Below are 21935 nucleotides of genomic sequence, written 5' to 3' on the forward strand. Positions count from 1 at the left end.
CCAGAATAGCAAATATTAGGATAATAGAACTCATTTTAATAATGCCCTCATAAACACCTGGGCCAAAGAGGATGTCACTGAGTGGATATTTCACATACTCTGCAATGCACCAGCTTTTGGAAAAGGCAAACAATACTTTGGAGAGTTAAAAACTACACTGAAAGCAATAGTTGGCAGAACATTCATGCACTGGGATAAACATTTAGCCGAAGCCACCTGGTTAGTCAGCACTCTGGGATCTGCTGGTCTTGATAGCCCTGCTCAGTGCAGCCTCCTACGTACTGTACAATGGGATGGAGTCCCTGTGGTACATAAGAAGAATTTATGAGGGAGAACAGTTTGGGTCACCGCTGCCTCGGGCAAATGCCAGCCCACCTGTGGGACTGATTTTGCTCAGGGACATGGTGGGAAATGCAAAAACCAAACAGGGATGTTGAGTTTGTACCGGAAGGAAACTTGATGATGGGAGAGTACAGTCAGAAGTTTTAGGTATACGTGCACATAAGTACATATATCTGTATATGATGGTAATTATAGTTTATTGACTGTATAGATGACATATATCTGTTGTACAACTTGGGCATGATGTCATGATATGGAATAAGCGGTGAATCCTATAATGGTCATCCTTAAGTATGGACATCATGAAATGGACTGCTGGAACTGGGAAAGTCCACCAGGAGTTCTATGATTCACCCAATTTCACTGCTTTTCCACAGCAGCATGTATTTTTCTCCTCTTTTCCTGATGTTAGTGCCTTTTTGCTTGTACCAGAGATTTCTGACTGGTTGCGAAGGTCAAGCTTAGAGGATCGCTCTGGGGACTGTCTTAATAAGGCAGTGATTGGTGAGAATATACATTGGACAAGACCCTTCCGATGTGACTGTGAATTCCTAGAAACATCTTGAATTTCTATGGTAATTCGAGCTATAGGCTGTCGTTTTTCTGCTGGAGCTGGGTCTTCATTTTTCATGACAGCTTCAAATGGCATTGCATCTCTGCAACAAAAAGAATGGAGTTTTAGACAAGAGTCCAGATTTGTAGGGCTGAAGATGCAAATTGATCCCTGAACAGAAATCCCAGCAGATGGCTGTCCATTGCTCATTGTGCTCTGGGAGGCTCTCATTGCAAGAGCTTCCCTGTACAACGCAGCCAATTAGGAAAGAGTACTGGAGAAACAACTCACTTTTGTCTCTTCATCAGCAGACGTTTTGCCAGGTAAGCCAAAGCAGCCAGAACCATCAGAAAGAACAGAACAGCAAGCACTGCAAAGGCAGATTTATATCCTCCCCGTTTCTGTTCCTCATGCTCTGCAGTTCTCACACTTCCGGCAGCTGGAGAACACAAGACAGTGCAACACACTCATGAGTTCTGCACTACTGACGGCATCACAGTGTAGTGAAGAAGTGCAAGGGCTTGTAGTATTCACACTATTATCAGCCCTGATTCTTGTGCGTTAGTAGCAGAGAGTGAGGATGATGTCTTACAGTCTGCCTGAGCAAGGGCCAACATGCAATGGTACTACTAATCCTACTTGGCCAGCTCCACCAATATCAGCAGAACAGCTCCAGTTGCATGTTTGAATGCACCTCTTCAGCTTTGAATGGCAGTAAACAAACCTCGTGCAGAAGCTCTGCACTACAATTGATAGTATCTTACTCTCAGGAAGGAACTTTTTATTCAATCGGGTAAATTGGCACTGACAACATACCTCTGGAATACTCTTCAGGCCCAGAACCATGATCCATCTTAGAACGTGGATAAGGAATCTGAGGTGCAACAGCTAGAAGGAAACACAGAGGAGAAACATTTTTATTTCAGATGGTGATAACTCTTTTCCTAATCAAAAACTGCAGGAGGGTCAGACTGGTATTCTGGATGCGCTTGGCATCTCTCAAAAGAAACCTACACACAGCTCTTAGCCATGCGATTCCTCCAAGACTCTAAATAAGGAACCCTTTGAGAAGCTGCAGAGCCAGCACTGAAGGCCACATCCACAAGCAGAGGCAGCTCCTGACATATATTGCAATTAATCTGTTCAGCCTTGAATGGCAACAAACACTCCTACTGACAGAAACTTCTCTCCCTCTTCCACTCACAAGTATGGGTCAAATGGGTTCCAGGTGTCAAAATAGGTACCATATTGGCACAATAAAAACCCATGTATAGATCAGCTAGGGAAAAGGATCCCTGGGAAGTTCTAAGCTCTTCTCCAGATGCTTCTGCCTTTGCTGTCATCACTTATAGAGACAGTAGGCTGGGGCTGCTGACAAACACTGTTGTGCAGGACAAAGAATCCCAGGCCATATGCCTGTGCTCTCCTGATTGGCACTCTGCTCTTCTCCACATCCCAGCATCAGCAAAGACCATTGTAAGGTATGTTCCTCAGGAAGACAAGGCTGAAAGTACCTGCTGACGCTGTGAAATGAACAAAGACAGACCACTCACCCTTTGGGTAGCCTTGAGGCTGATGAAAACGGCGCATCCCAGATATACGGCTTACAGGCAGATCTATAAAGAAACAGAAGAAAGGCTTTATTTCTATCTTGTGCCAGGCTTCTAGATAAGGAGCCTGGAGAGCCTGGCAGGGGATCACATAGTGTTTTGAGAGCCACACGTAGGCCCAGATTCTGGCAGGGCTAGAGTAGAGTCCTGGGTGAGCCATGGCCAGGGATCAGGTGCTTCCCCAAGGAAAAACATACCCCTGGAATCCTGGAGACGTTCCAGATCACCTTCCATGGGATCTGTTTCATATGTGTCACCAACACGATCAGCATCTAGAATAGATGAAAGAAGAAATCTGTCAAGTGCGTTTACAATATGCTTCTTCTTAAGGGATCCGCAGTGACCAGAGATGGATTGCGTGAGCCACAGGCAGAATCCACACATGTATGAAGATTCTTTCAGTGCTTGCATGAGCCTGTTTCTGCTGTGGGCTTTGACGCGGCAGCTCCCCAGATGCTGTCTTAAGGAAGCAGCCTGTAGTACTAAGCCTGTCTGCAGGACAGACTGCCCTTGCTCACTGGGGACCATGTGACATCCATGAAGCATACGTAAACCCCATGGGGAGGACTTAAGGACAAAAGTGTGCATTTCCATTGCTCATGGGTGCAGAACCTGCTGGCCAGCAAAAGGCTCTGCTGACACCATCCCAGCCCCTATTTGGGGCACAGGTGAGCAGACTTTGTGTCAGAGCCTGGTTGTTTCTCCAGTGGACCCACCATCCAAGTTTGTTTTGCAGCTCCAGAGCTTCATAGCTGTTATGTAAAAGCATGTGGGAAGGTGGGATAAGTTGAGAGGCGATCTGCTCGCTGCCCTGAACGGGGACTTGTTTTCCATCCTTTGCTGATTCTGAGATTCCCCCCACTCTCATCTGACTGTGAGTGGGTAGATTATCCCCTGTTGCCTGAAGAGCATCTCCTGTGCACCCTTCTTGTAGGTATGGCAGAGTGATTCCATCAGTCAGTCACCCTCTCACTATCCTGGATGCTCCTAAACCATTCTACTTCCCTCTTTAGTTCTACCACCAGGCTGAGCAGATCATCCATTTGCTCACACCGCACACGGGTGGTATCCCTGCTGCCCTCCTGTAGCAGAGACAGGACCAGGCATTCTCTGCAGCCTGAGACCTGAACTGCAGCATGGACATACATGCTTTCTGAATCTCCACGTCCCTTCTAGAAGGAAGTTCTAAACCATGCCGCAAATGCTTCTGCCTTTGCTGATATCACTTCAGGAGACACAGGGATGAAGCTGCTGACAAACAGTGCTGTGCAGGGCAAAGAATCCCAGGCCGTATGCCTTTGCTCTCCTGACTGCTACCCTGCTCCTCTACACATCCCAGCAGCAGCAAAGACCATTGTAAGGTATGTTCCACAGGAAGACAAGGCTGAGAGTACCTGGTGATGCTGTGAAATGAACAAAGACAGACCACTCACCCCTGGGGTAGCCTTGAGGCCGATGAAAACGGCGCATCCCAGATATACGGCGTACAGGCAGATCTATAAAGAAACAGAAGAAAGGCTTCCTTTCCACATTGTGCCAGGCTTCTAGATAAGGAGCCTGCAGAGCCTGGCAGCGGATCACGTAGTGTTTTGAGAGCCACACGTAGGTCCAGATTCTGCCTGGCCTAGAGTAGAGTCCTGGGTGAGCCATGGCCAGGGATCAGATGCATCCCAAAGGAAAAACATACCCCTGGAATCCTGGAGACGTTCCAGATCACCTTCCATGGGATCTGCTTCATACGTGTCACCGACACGATAATCTGGAATAGAGAAAAGCAGAAATGCCATGCAATATTCCTTGCTGCACCATTTACCCATCAAGTTTGCTGTGTTCCAGGCCCTCTGTGCTCAGTGGGCACAGCTCTCTCCTCTAGGATGTCCCTCTCTGCTCCATGGTGGGGTGCCTGTTGAAGCTGGAAAGCCATCACCTCATAGGGAACAGAGTCAATGTTAGAGCCTGTTTTTTCCCTGGCACACCCACCATCCAAGGCTACTTTCCAGGCAGCTTTAAGAGTTTGTTACCCCTCTGCTTCGCTCAGTGCCCAACCTACCTGGACTCAGTGCTTCCCACGCAACATTGCGGGGTCGCCCATGACACAGAGTCATAAGGAAAAGGAGAAGGAAGAGCAAAAAGCAACGCCTGGGAGCAGTTGTCTCCCGTAGTTGCCCCATGCTACCTCTCGTCCACAACCAGCAAGCACCCTCCTTGCAGGCTAGAGGCAAGACTGGTCAACTGGTACCTCCTGACGTGACACAGTATGGGGTTCCTGAACGTCACCATGGTGCCCATTATGACCTCACAAAGCACCTCCTGAGGCACACCTTGAGGCAAGAAAACTCTGCTCGGCCTTTCTGAGTTAGAAATTCTTGAGCACCTTATTAAGATGTAAGTTTCCAAACAAGGCCCGTTGTTTTAGTATTCCTGCAGACTTGGTTTGGATGTGCAATACTGTCTTCATACTCATCTGTACACATTGAAGGAATCTCAAGCTTCACCGCAGACTGAAGTGTATCAGGATGCAAAACAACAGAAATCCCACTGATCCCATCCCCTGATAAATATAGCTATGTTTCCTGTGCAGAATAATACAGCCTAAGTGTGACTTCTGTATTTAAAACGCAGACCAAGTAAGACGAAAGTATTAATGTGTTCTCTTTATGCATGTCACGGGTTAAGCGAAAATCTACCTGCACCCGTGACGGCGGGACAGCTGGCCCGCAGGGTCGCTGGCCGAAAAGGAAAGGGAAAAAAGGGAAATTAGAAAAGAGAACTGCAGCAACGATCTAAGGAGGCACACTTATTTACTAAATACTATATCGAAACACAGGATAACACAATATAACACAATATAATTGAAATTAAGTCTAACGAATCAAGCAAAATAGGAGAGTGAGTCCCAAAACCGAGAGGCCTACTGTAGCTCTAGGCTAAACGGCTGGAAGGCTCCCATACGCTCCCCCCTGGCGTCGCGGATTCAGTAGGTTGAGTGCAGCCCCGAAGTGAGATTTTATATTGTTCTTGTCCAGTGACTTATCCCCGACCGTGATGTTCTCTGGTATATGTAGTCTTCTTCTGTCAGCTGCACATTCGGTACAATTATCCATGCTTCACATGATATTATGATGTGGTATACTAATAGCAAAATTACAAAACCCTGTCAATGCATTGTAGTTTTCCAAGTCAGGGTTGTATTTTTAATTTTATTGTAGTATTTTCTACTGTTACAAATTCCAGTAGGTAGCATTCCACATGTCTTTCACTTAATGGACCTGCCAATGCAGCCTTACGGGAGCTTTTGCAGGCAACAATCAGACAGGAGAAAATCTGATCCATGTGGCAAGTGATGCAGAAATTGCAGAAATCTGAATTATTCTGAGGAATCTGATTTAGAGGTCTGCCAAGTCATGTTGCCTCTAGAATTCTGAGTGCAGCTACCAGACTTCTTCCAAACCTTCTCAATGAATGATGGCTCACTCGCTATTCATTGTAGGCATCTTCAGTGTATTGTTATTGCCACATCAGTTCTGTCAGTTCTTTAAATCTTGGTGCTCAGCTGTAGGCACATGTAAAAAAATGTATAGTCCTTGTAGTTGTTGCTGTTTCTATTGCACAAATATTGCAGGAGGGAGATTGAAGCCCTAAATATCCTCGTATGTGCAATGCAGCAATCTTTGTGTTGGCAGATTGGTACAAAGATACTAATCGGTGTAATTATCAAGAATGTGTTTCATTCTAGTCACATTTGAATATTTTGGAGAGGGAAGGAGAGATTTTGCTAGATCCATTTCTCACTGCTCTGAGATGCTGTTAATATGCATCCAGTCCCAACATCAGCAACTACCCAAGCCTAGTGGGAAACATATTTTTATTAGCATAATTACAGAATAGAACCATGCTTTTAGCACTTGCAGAACCAAGCCGCAATCGCGCAAGCTAAAATGGCAAATGCAAAGGTCTCATGATGCAAAATGTCTAGTACAAAAATAATCAAATAAGACTGCAAATTTGGCTCTACTGCAAAACACTTGCGAGGCAGGCACTGTAGGTTCTTGTTTTTGTTTCTGAACAACAGCAGTGGATAACAGGTACTTGTGGAAGCTGCTCGTGGGTTTGGGATTTAATAGTGTTTCAAAAGCTCTGGTCTTCATTCCTTTCTGATGCTGAGTTTGTATGGGATGTCCCATAGCTTATCACATGCAAGCCTGGTTTCATCCCTTTCTCCCTGTGAATGTACTTTAAAGTTCCAACAGTCAGCCCTGCTATCTCCTGCACAATAATCCTTTTTCTGCTGTGAGAAAGGTGCATCCCATCTGTCTCCAGCAGGCCTGGTGTTGTGTGAGATACAGCAGATTTCCTTATGGGTGACTGCCCTCACTCCCTGTCAATAGAAACCAGAGACTGCCCCAGAGGCTCTTAGACTGCTTTTTTTCATAGGACTGTATGATTTGCAGCCCTTGTGCTTCTGTTATCATCTCCAAATGGAAGGAAGGAATCATGCAATTCTGTTTATTAGAAGAGGAGATTCTGCATTACTGATAATTCACCGTGTTTGACATTCCTGTGTTATTTGTCTCAACAGTGACAGGAAACTTTTGCTTTGCCAGTGACTCTGAGTGACTGAAAATCCTAGAACTGCAAGATTTTTGTGATTTCTGAAACAACAAAGGGAACTTCTAAGTTGCTGCAAACTCATGCTCGGCAGAGCTTCTCTTTAGATTGTCCCTAGAACTGCTTTTATAGCTGTGGCAGTTATGAGTCCTTTAATGACCTGATTCCATGAGACGCAGCCAAATTCCCTCTTATCCTTAAAGCCTGTGCAAGTAGTTACAGAGAAGGTCAAAGAAAAGGAAGGTCACTGCTTTCTTCATAAGTACCTTGCTCCTATGTCAGGTGCTAAAAGCTTTCCTAATAAACAGCGAGCAACAGCACCTTTAATTACTGATTCAGAGTGCTGCAATTCCAGCATTCAAGGGAGAATTGCCAAGCTTTGCTAACAACTTAAATTTGTTGTTGTATTTCATGTTTTAATCTCTACATGTGCATTTCTGGCACTGGAGCCTAGGTCTGGGCTCAAAGCCACTTCCCAAAGGAGACCTCTTATTATCTAGATTGGAAGCTTACAGGAACAAAGACCTTGAGAGAGCTGACTGGTGCATCCACTCTATTGGCAGTGCCATATCAAAGAACTTTCTTCCAACAGTGTCCTGAGCTTGACCCTTAGAGCACTGAATGCCATTTCTCCTCACCACTCTCACAGAAAAGATTATCTGTGACTGAGTTACTCTAATGGCTAATTACACCAGAGCTGCCAAAATAAATGTTTCTATATCCAGCCCAAATGTATATGTTCCTATGCCAGTATCAACCTAAAGGACTAGTTTCTCTTCTTCCATCCTTGAATTCATGTAGGACCACAGAAAGCCACTCAGGATAGTTGTGATAGTCTATCCAAGCACAGCTTCATCCCTACCGATGACAACAGCAAATGCTGTGCCAAGAAAGTCTGCAAAACTCTCCTTTCCCTGCAGGCTCTTCCCTTTGGGCTCCCACCACTCCCCTAGAGGATGATCATGTATTTAGTTTGCATTAATTCTCCTAAGCACTTTTTTCAATCTGCTGAAATTACCAGCTATCTGCTGTGAAATGAAGCACCCTCCCCTCTCTGCATTTAATCAGTCTTTTATTCCTTTTCCCAAGTGACTCCCATCTTCCTGTACCATAAGACTTCAGGAGTGACAACTCTGCATTCAGCTCAGCCAATTCTTCATCTGTTTTGGATACATCAGCCACTGCCCTGAGCCTCAAGAGGCTCAGACTGTTTCATCTCTTCTTCTCAGCCTTTACTTCTGATTACTCTTGGCATGTATTTGACCATTAGGTCTATTTTTGACTTAGTTGACAATAACAAAATGATGATAACAAAATATGTTATCATCAAGAGTTGTTGTTGGGCTCAGCTGTGGCCAGTGAAATGGAGATGGCTGTATCCATCACAGGGCAGCCCCTGGTGCCTTCTCACAGAGGCCACCGCTGCAGCTGGTATTGTGTCGTTTACACCCAATACACCATATTCCTTTGGCATCCAAAACTCAGCTTCAGAATGAATCTCTAGGAAAAACAAATAAACAAAAGAGTATAGTCAAAGATGTTCCAAAGCAGTAGAGAGAGACCTCCAGGATAAGCAGCATTTCTACTGGAATCCTATCCTCTCAGTTCATTAAGTACATGCTATTCCTGCACATCTTTCCATCATCTACTAACTACAAATTGAAAATTCCAGGTTTTCCACTGAAGATGCATTATGATTATTACAAGGAATATTACTGCACCTTCTTTGTGCTGTGTAATGTATTTCATCTGAAAAAGACTGCTTGTCTAGAACCATTTACAAGTTTAAATTTTTAGTGTTTTGTCAGGGTCTGTTTGATAAACTATGAAACCAAATTTGCACTGTTGGATTTCAAAACTGTTGCAGCAAATAGACCATTAGTTTTGTGCAGGGTCTCATTGTGAATTCTCACATCTTGCCATACTGGAGATTTCCTTTGTATTTTATACAACTCAACAGCAACAAATTACGACAAAGTCTGCCCTGGTATTTCTGTATCTGAGGTCATGCAGTGATAGAAAAATATTTTCTGTCTTTCAGCTGAATAAAAACGAACTATGAGACCTAAAGCACCTAGAGCAAGTGTTCAAAACATCATGTCGATTAATTTCCTCAGTTAAGTAATACAGGACCAAAAAGTCAAATTGATAATCCTCTTGTTCTAGCTAAGGCTCTTTAACACAACAGTGCAGACACAAACAGAATGAGAAAGCTAAATTTCAGTGACTTGGTTCATTATTTTAAATGTTGATCTGCAAGCAGTCTTGACTGGAGGTTAGAGCAAAATGCTGAGGCAGAGACAAAGCAAACACAGGGACAGCGACTAGCAACAAACTTCCCAGTCATGCTAGCTGATGGGCTACCTGGGCTTTGCAGCACGGGATACTTTGAACCAGCTGGCTGGTGTCATCTCCTGGAGTCAGGCGCAGGGGAGCAAGGCTCTGGTGCCAGCTACTGGAGTGTGTAGGGCATGACTGCCCAAGCTTTTGGTGTGCCTGGGCTGCACTGAGTGAAGAGGAATTGTCTTGGGACACGTATATGTAGGCTGATCCAAAATTAATGCCTCCTACTTATTTCCATGGAAACTACAACTGCTACAAAGAGCACAATAGTGCTGTGTAAGGATGCACATCCACCTCTGATGTTTTGGGCTAACATATACAGTAGGGGGCATTAGTTTGGGAGTAGCCCTCATAAGATATACGATATAGGTAATGCATAAAAGTGACAAAGCTCATTTTATTTTTTAACATCATTTATTAAAGCATAACAAAGTGCCAGTCGTTGGTGGGTGAAGCCGAAGCCACCTTGTTAGTCAGCACTCTGGGATCTGCCAGTCATGAGGGCCCTGCTCAGTCCAGCCTCTCATGTACTGAACAAAAGGATGGAGTCCATCTAGGACATAAGAAGAATTTATGATTAGACGGCTTGGGTCACCCCTGCCTCGGTCAAATGCCAGCCCACCTGTGGGACTGATTTTGCTCAGGGACATGGTGGAAAATACAAAAAACCAAACTGGGATGTTGAGTTTGTACCAGAAGGAGACTTGATGATGGGAGAGAACAGTCAGAAGTTTTAGGTATACGTGCACATAAGTACATATATCTGTCTATAATGGTAATTATAGTTTATTGACTGTAGAGATGACATCTGTCTGTTGTACAACTTGGGCATGATGTCATGATATGGAATAAGCAGTGAATGCTATAATGGTCATCCTTAAGTATGGACATGATGAAATGGACTTCTGTAACTGGGAAAGTCCACCAGGAGTTCTATGATTCATCAAATTTCACTGCTCTTCCTTAGCAGCATGTATTTTTCTCCTCTTTTTGCGAATTTCGTGCCTTTTTGCTTCCTTCAGCGATTCCTGACTGCTTTGAGGATCGCTGTGGGGACTGACTGAATATGTCAGTGATTTGTGAGATAGTAGAGTGGAGACCCTTCAGATTTGACATTGAATCCCCAGAAAGATCTTCAATTTCTACCATAAATCTCACGATGGTTTGCCCATCATTTGATGGATCTGGGTCTTCATTTTTCATGACAGCTTCAAATGGCATTGCATCTCTGCAACAAAAAGAAAGGGGTTTTAGACAAGACTCCAAATTTGTAGGAGTTATGAGGCTGAGTGATCCCTGAACAGAAATCCCAGCAGATGGCTGCCCACTGCTCACTGTGCTCTGGGAGGCTCTCATTGCAAGAGCTTCCCTGCACAAAGCAGCCACCTAGGAAACACTACTGGAGAAACAACTCACTCTTGTCTCTTCATCAGCAGACGTTTTGCCAGGTAAGCCAAAGCAGCCAGAATGACCAGACAGGACAGGATGGCAAGCACTGCAAATGCAGAGTTATATTCTCCCCGTTTCTGTTCCACACGCACCGTAGTTCTCACACCACCGGCAACTGGAGAACATGAGACAGTGCAACACACTCATGAGTTCTGCAATACTGATGGCATCACAGTGTCTTGAAGAAGTGCAAGGCATTGTAGTATTCACAACATTATCATCCCTGATACTTGTATCTTGGTAGCAGAGGGTGAGGATGATATCTTACAGTCCTCCTGAGCACAAGCCTACTTGCAATGGTGCTACTAATCCTACTTGGCCAGCTATGCTACTACCGTCAGAACAGCTCCAGTTGCATGTTTGAATGCACCTCTTCAGCTTTGAATGGCAGTAAACAAACCTCGTGCAGAAGCTCTGCACTACAATTGATAGTATCTTACTCTCAGGAAGGAACTTTTTATTCAATCGGGTAAATTGGCACTGACAACATACCTCTGGAATACTCTTCAGGCCCAGAACCATGATCCATCTTAGAACGTGGATAAGGAATCTGAGGTGCAACAGCTAGAAGGAAACACAGAGGAGAAACATTTTTATTTCAGATGGTGATAACTCTTTTCCTAATCAAAAACTGCAGGAGGGTCAGACTGGTATTCTGGATGCGCTTGGCATCTCTCAAAAGAAACCTACACACAGCTCTTAGCCATGCGATTTCTCCAAGTTTCAAAATAAGGAAACCTTTGAGAAGCTGCAGAGCCAACACCCAAGGCCATTTCTGCAACCAGAGGCAGATAATAACAGCTCCTGACATACACTGCAATTAATCTGTTCAGCCTTGAATGGCAACAAACACTCCTACTGACAGACACTTCTTTCCCTCTTCCACTCACAAGTATGTGTCAGATGGGTACCAGGTGCCAAAAGAGGCACCATATTGGCACAAAATAAACCATGTACAGATTGTTTGTGGAACAGGATCCTCAGGAAGTTCTATACTCTGCCCCAAATGCTTCTGCCTTTGCTGGCATCACTTGTAGAGACAGTAGGCTGGGGCTGCTGGCAAACAGTGCTGTGCAGGGCAAAGAATCCCAGGCCATATGCCTGTGCTCTCCTGACTGCTACTCTGCTCCTCTTCACATCCCAGCAGCAGCAAAGACCATTGTAAGGTATGTTCCACAGGAAGACAAGGCTGAAAGTACCTGCTGACGCTGTGAAATGAACAAAGACAGACCACTCACCCTTTGGGTAGCCTTGAGGCCGATGAAAACGGTGCATCCCATATATATGGTGTGCAGGCAGATCTATAAAGAAACAGAAGAAAGGCTTCCTTTCCATATTGTGCCAGGCTTCTAGATAAGGAGCCTACAGAGCCTGTCAGGGATCACATAGTGTTTTGAGAGCCACATGCAGGTCCAGATTCTGACAGGCCTAGAGTCCTGGGTGAGCCATGGCCAGGGATCATGTGCATCCCCAAGGAAAAACATACCCCTGGAATCCTTGAGACGTTCCAGATCACCTTCCGTGGGATATGCTTCATATGTGTCACCAACACGATCAGCATCTGGAATAGAGAAAACTGGAAAAGCTGTCAAGAGCTGTCGCAATATGCTGCTTCTTAAGGGATCCGCAGTGACCAGAGATGGATTGCATGAGCCACAGGCAGAATCTACACACGTATGAAGATTCTTTCAGTGCGTACATGAACCTGCTTCAGCTGTGGGCTTTGACACGGCAGCTCACCAGATGCTGCCTCGTGGAAACAGCCTGCAGTTCTAAGCCTTGCAGCAGGACAGTGAGCCCCTGCTCACTACAGAAGGAGCAGAAGGAGTTGGTGTCGGTGGGGGGTCGACCAGAGTGCCAAGGACAAACATCCTCTCCTCTGCAAACAAGGAATCCAAGGCTTTTCCCTCGGTGACTGGAAAAGCCAGTGCTGACTCTGGAGAAACTTATTGGCCCCATCCACTCTCTTCACTGGTGCACCAGACTCTACAAAAGAATAAATACAACCACTCTCCACAATCACAACACAGACTCCACAATCGCAAATCACATTCACACTATCACATTCATCACGTCTATCACATTTATCAAGTCGGGGTCTCCACTTGACGTAGCTATCAAATTATAGAATCATAGAATCGCCAAGTCTTGGAAAAGACCTACGAGATCATCCAAGATCATCTTTCTCCGCAGGGCTGCCCTCAAGGAGTTCTTTCCCCAGTCTGTATAAATACCTGGGATTGCCCCAGCCCAAGTGCAACACACCGTCCTTGGCCTTGCTGAACCTCACTAAATTCTCATGGGCCCACTTCTCCACCCTGTCCAAGTCCCTCTAGACGTCTTCCCTTCCAATCTAATGCATTGACTGCACTGCTCAGCTTGGTGTCATCTGTAAACTTGCTGAGGTGCACTCATGTCCATCTTCTTGTGCTGACAGAAGGGTTTTGCACTCCAGGCCCTAAGTCCAGTTTAACTAACTCTTCCAAGGGGGCTACAATGCGAGCTAGCACTGACAACGTTGTGATATATAGGATCTGCTCCGGGGAGGCAGATGAAGGAAGACTTTGTTCACTTTGCCCACCAAGTCGTGAATAAGCATTTGTAAATCCTTATTGGTTTAGCCATTCATAGAATCAAAGAATCGCTCAAGTTGGAAAAGAACTTAAAGATCAAGTCCAACCTCAACCTAACCACCCTACCTAACTGTAACAACCCACCGCTATGTCATGTCCCTGAGAACCTCATCCAAATGGATTTTGAACACATGCAGGGATGGTGACTCAACAACTTCCCCGGGAGCCTGTTCCAGTGCTTTACAACCCTTTGAATGAAGAAGTCGTTAAGTATGGACATCATGAAATGAACTGCTGGAATTGGGAAGGCTGCTAAGGGAGAATATCGAATGTTTCATTATGACTCAGTGGACTCTCTTGCTATTGGAATAGAGAAATCCAAGGACTCTGTCTCTTTTTGGGATAAAGGTGATCGAGCAAGCTTCTTGGAGCAGAAATTTTCCTAACAACAGCAAACCAAAGCAGTTAACCATGCTTTGATCCAGCACTGCCTGGGTGTCAGGGGGTGCTGATCTTCAGAAGTGGTGCCCCAGCCAGTCTTTGGCCAGGAAACATTCCTGGGCCTTCCTGTTTGAAAGCAAACAGCTCCAAAGAAATGCTTTCAAATGTGAAAATGTCCACAGGGTGTGCTGAATGTCTCGTGCTGTGGTAGATCTACGCTGCAATGTAATAAAAAGCCATTTCTAGCTCACAGGCCTCATGACACCAGAAGCCATCAAGGAAGGTATGCAACATATGGATGGGCACAGGACTGAGGGGTGGGCTTGACCGTGGACACTCTTGCACAGGTAATCTGTGAATGTGAATCTGGTGCTGCAAATAAGTAAGCCAAGCCCATGAAGACTCTTTGGTGTGGGGGACAGTGGATTAAGTAGAAATATGGGGAGGCCTGAAGGTGAATTCTATCTCACTCCCATAAACCTGCCATGGAAAGCACAATGTGCTTGCAATGGTGGAAGCAAACATCTGAGGTCTGGAAACACCCGTGTCCCATACCTCCACCCAAAATTCCAGAAAGCAAATCTTAGGATAATAGAACTAATTTTAATAATGACCTCATAAATTCCTGGGCCAATTAGGATGTCACTGAGTGGATATTTCACATACTCTGCAATGCACCAGTTTTTGGAAAGGGCAATCAATACTTTGGAGAGTTAAAAACTGCACTGAAAGCAATAGTTGGCAGAACATTCATGCACTGGGATAAAAGTTTAACCGAAGCCACCTGGTTAGTCAACACTCTGGGATCTGCTGGTCTTGATAGCCCTGCTCAGTCCAGCCTCCTACGTACTGTACAACGGGATGGAGTCCCTGTGGTACATAAGAAGAATTTATGAGGGAGAACAGTTTGGGTCACCCCTGCCTCAGGCAAATGCCAGCCCACCTGTGGGACTGATTTTGCTCAGGGACATGGTGGGAAATGCAAAAATCAAACAGGGATGTTGAGTTTGTACTGGAAGGAAACTTGATGATGGGAGAGAACAGTCAGAAGTTTTAGGTATATATGCACATAAGTACATAAATCTGTATATGATGGTAATTATAGTTTATTGACTGTTTAGATATACATATATGTGTTGTACAACTTAGGCATGATGTCATGATATGGAATAATCGGTGAATGCTATAATGGTCATCCTTAAGTATGGACATCATGAAATGGACTGCTGGAACTGGGAAAGTCCACCAGGAGTTCTATGATTCACCCAATTTCACTGCTTTTCCACAGCAGCATGTATTTTTCTCCTCTTTTCCTGATGTTAGTGCCTTTTTGCTTGTACCAGAGATTCCTGACTGGTTGCGAAGGTCAAGCTTAGAGGATCGCTCTGGGGACTGTCTTAAAAAGGCAGTGATTGGTGAGAATATACATCGGACAAGACCCTGCGCATGTGACTGTGAATTCCCAGAAACATCTTGAATTTCTATGGTAATTCGAGCTATAGGCTGTCGTTTTTCTGCTGGAGCTGGGTCTTCATTTTTCATGACAGCTTCAAATGGCATTTCATCTCTGCAACAAAAAGAATGGAGTTTTAGACAAGAGTCCAGATTTGTAGGGCTGAAGATGCAAATTGATCCCTGAACAGAAATCCCAGCAGATGGCTGCCCACTGCTCACTGTGCTCTGGGAGGCTCTCATTGCAAGAGCTTCCCTGCACAAAGAAGCCACCTAGGAAAGAGTACAGGAGAAACAACTCACTTTTGTCTCTTCATCAGCAGACGTTTTGCCAGGTAAGCCAAAGCAGCCAGAACCATCAGAAAGAACAGAACGGCAAGCACTGCAAATGCAGATTTATATCCTCCTTGTTTCTGTTCCACATGCTCTGCAGTTCTCACACCTCCGGCAGCTGGAGAACACAAGACAGTGCAACACACTCATGAGTTCTGCACTACTGACGGCATCACAGTGTAGTGAAGAAGTGCAGGTGATTGTAGTATTCACACCATTATCATCCCTGATTCTTGTGCCTTAGTAGCAGAGGATGAGGATGATGTCTTACAGTCCACCTGAGTAAGAGCCTACTTGCAATGGTACTACTAATCATACTTTGCCAGCTCCACCACTACCAGCAGAACAGCTCCAGTTAGTTGCATGTTTGAATGCACCTCTTCTGCTTTGAATGGCAGCAAACACATCCTCTACAGAAGTTGATAGTATCCTCCTCTCAGGAAGAAACTGTTTATTCCTTCATGTAAATCAGCACAGACAACATACCTTTAGGATACTCTTCAGGCCCAAAATCAAGATCCAACTGAGAACGTGGATAAGGAATCTTAGGTGCAACAGCTAGAAGGAAACACAGAGGAGAAACATTTTTATTACAGATGGTGGTAACTATTTTCATTATGAACAACTGCAGGAGGGTCAGGCTGGCCTTCTGGATGCACTTGGCATCTCTCAAAAGAAACCTACACACAGCTCTTAGCCATGCAATTCCTCCAAGACTCAAAATAAGGAACCCTTTGAGAAGCTGCAGAGCCAGCACCCAAGGCCACATCTACAAGCAGAGGCAGCTCCGGACATACATTGCAATTAATCTCTTCAGCCTTGAATGGCAAAAAACACTGCTACTGACAGACACTTCTTTCCCTATTCCACTCACGAGTATGTGCCAATATGGGTACCAGGTGCCCAAAGAGTCACCATATTGGCACAAAAAATCCCATGTATATAGATCACCTACGGAAAAGGATCCCCGGGAAGCTCAAAGCTCTTCTCTGAATGCTTCTGCTTACACAACACTGGGGCTGCTGGAAAACACTGCTGTGCAGTGCAAAGAATCCCAGGCCATATGCCTGTGCTCTCCTGACTGCTACTCTGCTCCTCTTCACATCCCAGCAGCAGCAAAGACCATTGTAAGGTATGTTCCAGAGGAAGACAAGGCTGAAAGTACCTGCTGACACTGTGAAATGAACAAAGACAAACCACTCACCCTTTGGGTAGCCTTGAGGCCGATGAAAACGGTGCATCCCAGATATATGGTGTGCAGGCAGATCTATAAAGAAACAGAAGAAAGGCTTCCTTTCCATATTGTGCCAGGCTTCCAGATAAGGAGCCTACAGAGCCTGTCAGGGATCACGTAGTGTTTTGAGAGCCACACGTAGGTCCAGATTCTGCCAGGCCTAGAGTAGAGTCCTGGTTGAGCCATGGCCAGGGATCATGTGCATCCCCAAGGAAAAACATACCCCTGGAATCCTTGAGACGTTCCAGATCACCTTCCATGGGATATGCTTCATATGTGTCACCAACACGATCAGCATCTGGAATAGAGAAAAGCAGAAATCTGTCAAGTCATGTTACGATATGCTTCTTCTTAAGGGATCCGCAGTGACCAGAGATGGATTGCGTGAGCCACAGGCAGAATCCACACACGTATGAACATTCTTTCAATGTGTGCATGAGCCTGTTTCAGCTGTGGGCTTCGACGTGACAGCTCCCCAGATGCTGTCTCGAGGAAACAGCCTGCAGTTCTAAGCCTGTCTGCAGGACAGACTGCCCTTGCTCACTGGGGACCCTGTGACATCCATGAAGCATATGTAAACCCCATGGGGAGCACATAAGGACAAAAGTGTGCATTTCCATTAGTCATGAGTGCAGAACCTGCTGGTCTGCGAATGGCTCTGCTGACACCATCCCAGCCCCTACTTGGGGCACAGGTGAGCAGACTTTGTGTCAGAGCCTGGTTGTTTCTCCAGTGGACCCACCATCCAAGTTTGTTTTGCAGCTCCAGAGCTTCATAGCTGTTATGTAAAAGCATGTGGGAAGGTAGGATAAGTTGAGAGGCGATCTGCTCGCTGCCCTGAACGGGGACTTGTTTTCCATCCTTTGCTGTTTCTGAGATTCCCCCCACTCTCATCTGACTGTGAGTGGGTAGATTATCCCCTGTTGCCTGAAGAGCATCTCCTGTGCACCCTTCTTGTAGGTATGGCAGAGTGATTCCATCAGTCAGTCACCCTCTCACTATCCTGGATGCTCCTAAACCATTCTACTTCCCTCTTTAGTTCTACCACCAGGCTGAGCAGATCATCCATTTGCTCACACCGCACACGGGCGGTATCCCTGCTGCCCTCCTGTAGCAGAGACAGGACCAGGCATTCTCTGCAGCCTGAGACCTGAACTGCAGCATGGACATACATGCTTTCTGAATCTTTACGTCCCTTCTAGAAGGAAGCTCTAAACCATGCCGCAAATGCTTCTGCCTTTGCTGATAACACTTCAGGAGACACAGGGATGAAGCTGCTGACAAACAGTGCTGTGCAGGGCAAAGAATCCCAGGCCGTATGCCTTTGCTCTCCTGACTGCTACCCTGCTCCTCTACACATCCCAGCAGCAGCAAAGACCATTGTAAGGTATGTTCCACAGGAAGACAAGGCTGAGAGTACCTGGTGATGCTGTGAAATGAACAAAGACAGACCACTCACCCCTGGGGTAGCCTTGAGGCCGATGAAAACGGCGCATCCCAGATATACGGCTTACAGGCAGATCTATAAAGAAACAGAAGAAAGGCTTCCTTTCCACATTGTTCCAGGCTTCTAGATAAGGAGCCTGCAGAGCCTGGCAGCGGATCACGTAGTGTTTTGAGAGCCACACGTAGGTTCAGATTCTGCCAGGCCTAGAGTAGAGTCCTGGGTGAGCCATGGCCAGGGATCAGATGCATCCCAAAGGAAAAACATACCCCTGGAATCCTGGAGACGTTCCAGATCACCTTCCATGGGATCTGCTTCATACGTGTCACCGACACGATAATCTGGAATAGAGAAAAGCAGAAATGCCATGCAATATTCCTTGCTGCACCATTTACCCATCAAGTTTGCTGTGTTCCAGGCCCTCTGTGCTCAGTGGGCACAGCTCTCTCCTCTAGGATGTTCCTCTCTGCTCCATGGTGGGATGCCTGGTGAAGCTGGAAAGCCATCACCTCATAGGGAACAGAGTCAATGTTAGAGCCTGTTTTTTCCCTGGCACACCCACCATCCAAGGCTGCCTTCCAGGCAGCTTTAAGAGTTTGTTTCCCCTCTGCTTCGCTCAGTGCCCAACCTACCTGGACTGAGTGCTTCCCACGCAACATTGCGGGGTCGCCCATGACACGGAGTCATAAGGAAAAGGAGAAGGAAGAGCAAAAAGCAACGCCTGGAAGCAGTTGTCTCCCGTAGTTGCCCCATGCTACCTCTCGTCCACAACCAGCAAGCACCCTCCTTGCAGGCTAGAGGCAAGACTGGTCAACTGGTACCTCCTGGCGTGACACAGTATGGGGTTCCTGAACGTCACCGTGGTGCCCATTATGACCTCACAATGCACCTCTTGAGGCACACCTTGAGGCAAGAAAACTCTGCTCGGCCTTTCTGAGTTAGAAATTCTTGAGCACCTTATTAAGATGTAAGTTTCCAAACAAGGCCCGTTGTTTTAGTATTCCTGCAGACTTGGTTTGGATGTGCAATACTGTCTTCATACTCATCTGTACACATTGAAGGAATCTCAAGCTTCACCGCAGACTGAAGTGTATCAGGATGCAAAACAACAGAAATCCCACTGATCCCATCCCCTGATAAATATAGCTATGTTTCCTGTGCAGAATAATACAGCCTAAGTGTGACTTCTGTATTTAAAACGCAGACCAAGTAAGACGAAAGTATTAATGTGTGCTCTTTATGCATGTCACGGGTTAAGCGAAAATCTACCTGCACCCGTGACGGCGGGACAGCTGGCCCGCAGGGTCGCTGGCCGAAAAGGAAAGGGAAAAAAGGGAAATTAGAAAAGAGAACTGCAGCAACGATCTAAGGAGGCACACTTATTTACTAAATACTATATCGAAACACAGGATAACACAATATAACACAATATAATTGAAATTAAGTCTAACAAATCAAGCAAAATAGGAGAGAGAGTGAGTCACAAAACCGAGAGGCCTACTGTAGCTCTAGGCTGAACGGCTGGAAGGCTCCCATACGCTCCCCCCTGGCGTCGCGGATTCAGTAGGTTGAGTGCAGCCCCGAAGTGAGATTTTATATTGTTCTTGTCCAGTGACTTATCCCCGACCGTGATGTTCTCTGGTATATGTAGTCTTCTTCTGTCAGCTGCACATTTTGTAAAATTATCCATGTTTCACATGATATTATGATGTGGTATACTAATAGCAAAATTACAAAACCATGTCAATGCATTGTAGTTTTCTAAGTCAGGGTTGTATTTTTAATTTTATTGTAGTATTTTCTACTGTTACAAATTCCAGTAGGTGGCATTCCACATGTCTTTCACTTAATGGACCTGCCAATGCAGCCTTACGGGAGCTTTTGCAGGCAACAATTCAGACGGGAGAAAATCTGGTCCGTGAGGCAAGTGTCACAGGTTACCTAGATTTACCTGTGCCTGTGATAGTGGGGAGCCACCCCGTAGGGCTTCCCTGGCCCGGAAAGTAAAGAAAAAATGGGGAATGGGATAAAAACAGCAGCAATCTAAGGAGGAAAATTATTTTACTAAATATGATATTGGAATACAGGATAACACAATATAATATAAAATAATTTAGGCTAATAAATAGAACGAAACAGAGAGAGAGAGTCCCCGAAAATCGAGAGGCCTACTGTGAACTCTGGGCGACATGGTTGGAACGCTTCCCACTCTCTGAGAAGTCCAAGAGAGAGAGAACTCCAGCCTGGGAGCGAGATTATATAGTGTCCTGGTCTCATGATTTATCCCTGACTGTGATGTTCTCTGAGATATCTAGTCTTCTCCTGTGAACTGCGCATTCGATAAAATTATCCATGCTTTACATGATATTATTATGTGGAATACTGATAGCAAAATTACAAAATTACAAAACCATGACCTTCCACCCCTTATTCTACATTATTACATCATGATTAATATATACATATATACACGTATGTAAAACTATGATAGCTAAATAGTACAATTAAATGTAACATAAGTAAATGTATAACTATATATCATGGTTTAATAACACCCTATTGTGACTGGTCCAGAGGCTCCATGTATTCTGGGTATCGATTACCTTAGGATGGGATATTTTAAGGATTCCAAGGAATATCAATGGGCCTTTGGGATCGCTGCTGTTAAAACAAACGGTGTTAAGCAGCTGTCAGCTTTACCTGGTCTGTCAGATGATCCTTCTGCTGTGGAGTTGATCCAGGTAAAAGACCAAGAGGTACCAATTGCCACCAAAGGGGTTCACAGACGGCAGTACCGCACCAATAGGGACTCATTGCTCCCCATTCACAAATTAATTCGCCAATTAGAGAATCAGGGAGTGATTAGCAAAACTCACTCGCCTTTTAACAGCCCCGAATGGTCAGTGTTTAAAGCCAGTGGAGAATGGAGGCTGACGGTGGATTACCGCAGCCTGAATGAAGTCACACCTGCATTGAGTGCTGCTGTACCAGACATGTTGGAACTCCAGTATGAACTGGAGTCAAAAGAAGCTAGGTGGTATGCCACCATTGACATTGCTAATGCCTTCTTTTCCATCCCATTGGCTGCAAAATGTAGGCCACAGTTTGCTTTTACCTGGAGAGTTGTTCAGTATACCTGGAACCGTTTACACCAAGGGTGGAAGCGCAGCCCAACCATTTGCTATGGGTTGATCCAAGCTGTCTTGGAGCAGCGTAATGCTCCCGAACACTTGCAGTATATTGATGAAATTGTCGTGTGGGGCCATACAGGTTTTCAAGAAAGGAAAACAGATAATCCAGATTATTTTGCAAGCTGGTTTTGCCATTAAGCGCAGCTAAGTGAAGGGGCCAGCCCAGGAAATCCAGTTCTTAGGTATAAAATGGCAAGATGGGCGTCGTCACATCCCAGCAGATGTGATTGACAAAACCACTGCTATGTCTCCGCCCACCAACAAGACAGAGACCCAATCTTTTCTGGGAGCAGTGAGCTTTTGGAGAATGCATGTCCCAAACTACAGCCACAGAGTGAGCCCCCTCTATCAGGTAACACGGA

At 45.5% G+C, this 21935-nt stretch overlaps 3 protein-coding genes and 1 long non-coding RNA gene across 4 annotated transcripts; all 4 read right to left on the reverse strand.

Annotated features, from left to right (window-relative positions):
• Positions 1-520: 520 nt before the first annotated feature.
• On the reverse strand, positions 521-1921 carry LOC146762716 (uncharacterized). Its single transcript, XR_014941881.1, has 2 exons — positions 1187-1921; positions 521-998 (listed from the first exon to the last, which is right to left on the reverse strand). It is a non-coding gene; the product is annotated as an uncharacterized LOC146762716 (long non-coding RNA).
• A 1097-nt stretch (positions 1922-3018) lies between these two features.
• On the reverse strand, positions 3019-5120 carry LOC146762717 (uncharacterized). Its single transcript, XM_085535537.1, has 3 exons — positions 4556-5120; positions 4193-4264; positions 3019-4001 (listed from the first exon to the last, which is right to left on the reverse strand). Exons 1-3 carry the CDS (start codon positions 4674-4676, stop codon positions 3832-3834), a joined length of 363 nt encoding a protein of 120 aa, XP_085391663.1. The 5' UTR covers positions 4677-5120; the 3' UTR covers positions 3019-3831.
• A 5118-nt stretch (positions 5121-10238) lies between these two features.
• Positions 10239-12544, reverse strand: LOC146762718 (uncharacterized). Its single transcript, XM_085535524.1, has 5 exons — positions 12392-12544; positions 12144-12206; positions 11398-11469; positions 10873-11020; positions 10239-10684 (listed from the first exon to the last, which is right to left on the reverse strand). The coding sequence occupies exons 2-5, from the start codon at positions 12178-12180 to the stop codon at positions 10420-10422; spliced, it is 522 nt and encodes a 173-aa protein (XP_085391650.1). The 5' UTR covers positions 12181-12206; positions 12392-12544; the 3' UTR covers positions 10239-10419.
• Positions 12545-15007: 2463 nt separating this feature from the next.
• On the reverse strand, positions 15008-19264 carry LOC146762719 (uncharacterized). Its single transcript, XM_085535485.1, has 8 exons — positions 19015-19264; positions 18652-18723; positions 18398-18460; positions 17162-17236; positions 16909-16971; positions 16191-16262; positions 15675-15822; positions 15008-15486 (listed from the first exon to the last, which is right to left on the reverse strand). Exons 1-8 carry the CDS (start codon positions 19133-19135, stop codon positions 15174-15176), a joined length of 927 nt encoding a protein of 308 aa, XP_085391611.1. The 5' UTR covers positions 19136-19264; the 3' UTR covers positions 15008-15173.
• Positions 19265-21935: the final 2671 nt, after the last annotated feature.

This window comes from Coturnix japonica, chromosome 1 (genome assembly GCF_054131305.1).
Source record: "Coturnix japonica strain WE chromosome 1, WE-NBRP24, whole genome shotgun sequence".
In the NCBI taxonomy this organism is placed as follows: domain Eukaryota; kingdom Metazoa; phylum Chordata; class Aves; order Galliformes; family Phasianidae; genus Coturnix; species Coturnix japonica.

What these genes read in the sequence shown, in the direction of transcription:
- LOC146762719 (XM_085535485.1), bottom strand. Translation starts at nt 19,135, where the DNA reads ATGGGGCAACTACGGGAGACAACTGCTTCCAGGCGTTGCTTTTTGCTC. An exon ending in GTGGGAAGCACTCAGTCCAG is followed by an intron (nt 18,724 to 19,014) that starts GTAGGTTGGGCA and finishes TCTCTATTCCAG; the next exon opens with ATTATCGTGTCGGTGACACG. An exon ending in GCCTCAAGGCTACCCAAAGG is followed by an intron (nt 16,263 to 16,908) that starts GTGAGTGGTTTG and finishes GTTTCCTTCTAG; the next exon opens with CTGTTGCACCTAAGATTCCT.
- LOC146762718 (XM_085535524.1), bottom strand. Translation starts at nt 12,180, where the DNA reads ATGCACCGTTTTCATCGGCCTCAAGGCTACCCAAAGG. An exon ending in GCCTCAAGGCTACCCAAAGG is followed by an intron (nt 11,470 to 12,143) that starts GTGAGTGGTCTG and finishes GTTTCCTTCTAG; the next exon opens with CTGTTGCACCTCAGATTCCT. An exon ending in GCCTGAAGAGTATTCCAGAG is followed by an intron (nt 11,021 to 11,397) that starts GTATGTTGTCAG and finishes CATGTTCTCCAG; the next exon opens with TTGCCGGTGGTGTGAGAACT.
- LOC146762717 (XM_085535537.1), bottom strand. Translation starts at nt 4,676, where the DNA reads ATGGGGCAACTACGGGAGACAACTGCTCCCAGGCGTTGCTTTTTGCTC. An exon ending in GTGGGAAGCACTGAGTCCAG is followed by an intron (nt 4,265 to 4,555) that starts GTAGGTTGGGCA and finishes TCTCTATTCCAG; the next exon opens with ATTATCGTGTCGGTGACACG. An exon ending in ACGTCTCCAGGATTCCAGGG is followed by an intron (nt 4,002 to 4,192) that starts GTATGTTTTTCC and finishes GTTTCTTTATAG; the next exon opens with ATCTGCCTGTACGCCGTATA.